Source organism: Meles meles, chromosome 13, assembly GCF_922984935.1.
Source record: "Meles meles chromosome 13, mMelMel3.1 paternal haplotype, whole genome shotgun sequence".
In the NCBI taxonomy this organism is placed as follows: Eukaryota; Metazoa; Chordata; class Mammalia; order Carnivora; family Mustelidae; genus Meles; species Meles meles.
The window spans coordinates 48,046,891-48,052,890 of NC_060078.1; the positions used below are offsets into that span (position 1 = coordinate 48,046,891).

At 37.1% G+C, this 6,000-nt stretch overlaps 1 protein-coding gene across 1 annotated transcript; it reads left to right on the top strand.

The window, feature by feature from the left end:
• Positions 1 to 3,180: 3,180 nt before the first annotated feature.
• LOC123955599 (olfactory receptor 6C74-like) lies at positions 3,181 to 4,146 on the top strand. Its single transcript, XM_046027814.1, has one exon. The coding sequence runs from the start codon at positions 3,181 to 3,183 to the stop codon at positions 4,144 to 4,146; it is 966 nt and encodes a 321-aa protein (XP_045883770.1).
• The last annotated feature ends 1,854 nt before the right edge of the window (positions 4,147 to 6,000 follow it).

The following is a 6,000-nucleotide window of genomic DNA, read 5'->3' on the forward strand; positions in this document are numbered from 1 at the left end:
CACACACATAACGTCCTTTTTACCCATTCATCCACTGATGGTCGTTTTTATATATTGGCTATTGTGACTAATGCTGTGATAAACATGGTAGTGCAGATATCTTTCAATGTCCTGTTTTCATTTCCTTTGGATATATGCTCAGAAGTAGAATTTCTGGATCATATGGTAGTTCTATTTTTAATTTTTTGAGGAACCTCCATATTGTTTTCCATAGTGGTTGAACCAATTTACAGAGAATGTGTTTAATTAAAAATGACTTACAAGAACAATGTGATAATATGGAGCATTTTAAATTCTCACGCATTGCTATTGAGAGCCTAAATCCAATTTGGGAACTTGTTTTGCGATTTCTTATAGTGCTAAAACCTATTCTATAATTAATTCAGTACTTTTACTCCAAGTTATATACTCAAGAGAAATGAATACTGTCTTCAAAAAGACTTGTAGAAGAATATTCATAATGTCTTTATTCATAGTAGCCCTAAATTGGAAAGGACATAAATGTCCTTCAGTGGGAGAATGGAAAACGGTGATATACATAGATAATGACCTACTACAAAGCAACACAAAAGAATTAATCATTGGTTCATGTGACAGCATGGATAACTCAGAGGAATCAGAGGAAAATTAAAGCCAGACATATGCTGTGTTCCATATAAATGAATTTCAAGAGGTGGCAAAAGTAAATTTCGATGACAGAAATTAAAGTAGTTCTTTAGTTGTTTTCTCTTGGTGTGGGCTATTGACTGGGACAGGGCACAAGGACACTTGTGATGAGGTGGGAATGTTCTATGGTTTGGGCAGTGGTTATTTGGATGTTTACATATGTAGAAAATCATCAACTTGTAATTAAAATTGTGCATTTTACAGTGTATAAATTATACCTCATTAAAGAAAATACCAGGTTAAAAAGGAAAAAAGCGAGGGCAATTGTAAAACATTCTTTCTGATGCCTAAGCTTGTCTTTTTGGACATATGTAATTCAGGACTTTGTAAATTTTGCAACGCTAGGACACTCACGGCAAATATACCTTTAAGGACTTGTACAAAGGACTGCATAGGGTCTTGAGAATGGTGATAGTATAACACCATATGCAGTGAAATGGTAATTAGGGTATGTTTCTGGTGAAATTTCTAATTTCCAAATATGAATAAATAAATGTCCTCTGGGACTCTGTTGTGATTAAAATTTGTGCTCCCTTTTTTTGGTACTCCTCAAATGAATCTAATGAATCTTGAATATTCCAGAGGGTTGTCCTTTTGAACCCTGTGTGTCCTCATGAGGGATGGTAAATGACTCTGTGGTAAATATATCATCAGGGCACTTGAATATAATCTCATTTATGACTTCAATGATCTTCACCTACTCTGAAAAATGGGAAGCAACTAGTTGGTAAGAAAGTGACTAGCAACAGGGTCCAAAGGAAAGTAACGTTTGTTGTTTCTACTTCCTGACTCTCTTCTGTTTTGGATGCACAACCCACCAAATTTGATGTTCGTGATGGACTGTGTCATTTTATCCCATAGAATGGATATAAATTTGTTCAGGAATTTTAAATGGTTGCATCAGCATATTCTTGTGCATATTTACAGCAGTTTCTATTGTCTTGATCTGGGATTTATTATTCCAATCACCATAAGGGAAAACTGTGACTGTTAATCTTCCAGAGATTAGAAATTTCTGTCTTCCATGAAAAAATAATTAGTCTCAATAATTTCCTATTAATTTAAGACATAGGCAAAGTTCCCAAAAGTTCACCTCCCCTTTCCATTAGCTTTGAAGAAAGATCCTGGTTTGTTGGAAGAAAAAAGCAGCACGTTGTCAAAGAAGCTGTTTCCTGTGAGCTGCGTCTTGGTGAGTACATGACCATGGGAATAACTTGCAATCTAACAAATCAAATATTTAAAGCAGAGATTGGTTATCTTTAAGTTTGTATTGCGGATCATCGATAGTTAATGTAGTAGTTTTAACTAAGTCAAAGAATTAAGTAAAACACAATTTAATTATGGTGACTTATTAGAGCACTGATTTCCAACATATGCCTGAATCCTTTCCCAAAGATTACATGACAATTCATTTGGCTTCCAGCTAGGCACTGGCCTTTTTTAAAAAATGAATATTCCTCGAGTGCCTGGGTGGCTCAATTGGTTAAGCATCTGCCTTCAGCTCAGGTCATGATCCCAGGGTCTTGGGATTGATCTCCACATTAGGCTCCCTGCTCAGCAGGGATTCTTCTCTCTCTGTGCCCCCAAGCTCTCTCATTCTCTCTCTCTCAAATAAATAAATATATCTTAAAAAAAAGAAAAAAATGAATGTTCCTATAGTGATTATAATGAGAATATATTTATAATTCCATCACACTGAAATTTTTCAGTGTAACAAAAAATATTCCCATAAAACAGTGTTGAAAGGTAATACGACTAATAGCAGAAGGAAGATCTTCTATTCTGCCAGGTGTGTAGAGTGAGAGGGAAACTGATGCACATTTAAATGTTTTCTCATTGATTCTGAACAGCCAAGTCACGCAACCATCCCTCACTCCCATTTTTAGACATGGTTTCCTTTAAACCCAAGGATTGGGTAGTTATGAGATACTGTGATAAACTAGATTTCCTGCTCAGTCTTAAAGTTTTGGGTAAAGAACTCAGGATGAGCCAACTTCAGGAAAATAACTGGTTTGGAACATGCTAATAGGAAAATGGCTCCCTCCCCCACACTTTCTTTTTCTACAGGGCTAAAGTCAGTGCTTTGGAGGGCTTTATACATTGCATATGCTACCTGAAGTATAGAAATTAACATTGTGACCCCATAAAAATATTCTCTGTGGGATGACAGCCTTCACTGTTATCTGTTGTTTTTATATGTTATTTGAAAATAATTTTATTTTACAGTGTTTACCTTATGGACTATTATTCAAATATATTCTAGAGAAGTTAAGTTGCACAGTAAAAATTATTTTCAAAAATAAACAATAAACCTTCAATTTTTACAATTTAATAATAGATGAATTTCAAAATAATTTATATTATAACATTTAAATAATATAAAGTGATTCCTCATTCAGAATTGTAGCTGAAAGTAGTATTTATTGCTTTTTAATAGTGACCATCAGTTAAATTTTTATTCTTTGGTGGTGGCATTTTCTATTTGACAGATCCAGCAGAGTTGATGATAGAGAAATGGAAATTACTATGGAGGTGAGGAATGAGACAACAATCCAAGAATTCATTCTGGAAGGGTTTCCTGCCATCCAGGACCTAGGGAATGTCTTCTTCCTGATCCATTTGCTGGCTTACCTGGCCTCTATCACAGGAAATGTGGTGATCATCACCATCACTTGGGTTGACCATCGCCTCCAGACACCAATGTATATTTTACTCAGCACGTTCTCCTTCTCTGAATGCTGTTTTACCACCTCGGTTATTCCTAAACTGCTGTCTATCTTCCTTTTGGGAAGGCAAACAATTTCCTTTACCTCTTGTCTCATACAAGCCTTTTCTTTTTTATTTTTTGGGTCAATAATTTTCTTCCTCATGGCAGTGATGTCTCTGGATCGGTATGTGGCCATTTGCAAGCCTCTGCATTACCCAACCATCATGAACCCGAAGATTTGCTTCCTCCTAGTCACTGCCTGCTTCGCTTTGGCCTTCCCTCTCATCACTGGGCTGGTAGTGAAAGTTTTCCAGTTATCCTTCTGTGGCCCTCACGTCATCCCCCACTTTCTCTGTGACCTTGGCCCCCTGATTCATCTCTCCTGCTCTGACACCAGATCTACTGAAATGTTGGCCTTTGTCCTCGCTTTGTTTATCCTTATAACATCTCTTATCATAACCATCATTGCATACAGCAACATAGTAGTCACAATCCTGCGACTCCCATCAGCCAGGGAGAAACAGAAAGCTTTCTCCACCTGCTCCTCTCACCTCATAGTCCTCTCTCTGATGTATGGCAGCTGTGTGTTTATATACGTGAAACCAAAGCAAACGAACAGGCTGGACTTCAACAGGGAGGCTGCCCTTGTGAACACGGTGGTGACCCCGCTGCTGAACCCTGTCATCTACACTCTACGGAACAAGCAGGTCCACTGGGCTCTGAGGGATGCTCTATCGAGATTGAGGATACAGAAACAGAACTTTGGAGGGTAAGTGGAACGTCTTGGTCTTCTAGTTCAATTTCCCACGATTGCAGAAATGTTTTCTATAGAATTCTACATATGGTGATCTAGTTTATGCTAATTTTCATCCAGCTGGATACAATATTACTTTGCAATACAATACTTTTCACTCTTTGAAAATTTCTTTTAGTTCTCTATATCATGTTGAAGAATATCTTCCTTGATTTTCTACTCAGTGGTCTTTCATGAATTCAGTTCACACAACATTTATGGAGAGCCCAGTATACATAAATCATATAATACAAAATCTTTAAGAATAAAAAATTATTATTATCTGTCAATCAGATAATAATAATTACTATTCATGGTGCATTCTTATGCTTGAGTTTTCTGATACTAAGAAAGGATAGAAACCATCACCATTTTATGTATTCAGGGTTTGAAATTTTAGAAGTAAATTTTTGTAAAATTATATAACGTCATAATATTATAGCCAAGTGAAAAATAAGGTATTTAATTAATTGGATCTTTTATGTAAATGAACCAATAGTAAGCTGGTTCTCTCTTTGGGTCTATTGGTTTTAGAGGTGTAAATAGCTCAGTATAACTCCAGGTGTTAGGATGTATCTAATATTATCAACAAAATTGTTTTTAACTCTTTCTTAAAATAGAAATAAAATGCAAAATTTTAAAAAGTTTTTAAAAAGATTTTATTTATTTATTTGAGAGAGAGAGAGACAGAAATAGTGAGAGAGAGCATGAGTCAGAAGGGGAGGGAGAAGCAGGCTCTCCGCCAAGTAGGGATCCCAATGCTGGACTCAATCCCCGAATGCTAGGATCATGACCTGAGCTGAAGGCAGATGCTTAGCTGACTGAGCCACCTGGGCATCCCAGAACTTTTAGATTTGTTCCGGTTTATTACCCTGTAATTGATGTTGCCAAGCCTTGACCCCAATACATTGCTGAAAGGTAGGTGACCCCACTACCAGATTTTCTCCCTACATGGAAGAGATGTTTTCTCCTAATGTGACTTTGGGTGTGGCAGCTGCTGCTGTCTGTCAGGTTAAGCTAAATTATGGTTGACCCTGTATGCAGCAAAAGCTAACAAAACTCATAATTAGGAAAGTTTAAAAGGAAAATGAATGCAATTGATAATTTTAAAAAAATGGATTAAAATTAGGTCAGTTATTGTGTTTGTAGGTTCATGGAGGAAGCAGCTTCCACCTGAAGACAACTGGCCCTAATGGGAAGTAGCTCCTGTCACATCCCACATGGCACGTGCATGCTATGCATTTGATTTTCAATATGTCTGATTTGAGCACATATGCTCCTTTCCTGCTTGATTTGAGAATTACTTATATTCAAGGCATAATCTGATTAGGAAGAATTTTAGACTGTCAAAAAATACTGGCTGATTTAGATTTTTTTTTTTTTTCCTGTGAATGGTTTGATTATAAAGTGTCCTGGGGGTTATAATCTTCCAAGGACAGCTGTGTCTTTATCCCTTATTTCTCCAAAGAAGGTAATTTCTGAGCCTAATCTAAAAGCAGGAGTTCCCGGGGTTTCTGCTTTCTGTGCATTAGATGAAATAGCCACCTCTGCCAATTTTCACAGCCTGGCCTCATGAACCAGACTAGTGTAGGAGATGAACCTCACCTATCAGCCCAGCGAGATTCTGGGTACTTCTTGAACCTTTGTGCTCATTCAATCCACTATCTTTGTTTCTACTATACCCCAGGAGATTAAAGTATGCCAAACCCTGTTAGTCCCTGTGACAGGTAGGATAGAAACTAGTCTTTCTAGCAGAAGCTAGAGAAGTGGCAAATGCTAGATGTGTGGTCCAATTCCTTCTCTCTTCAGTGAGCAGCTGAGAGAGTGAATCCCC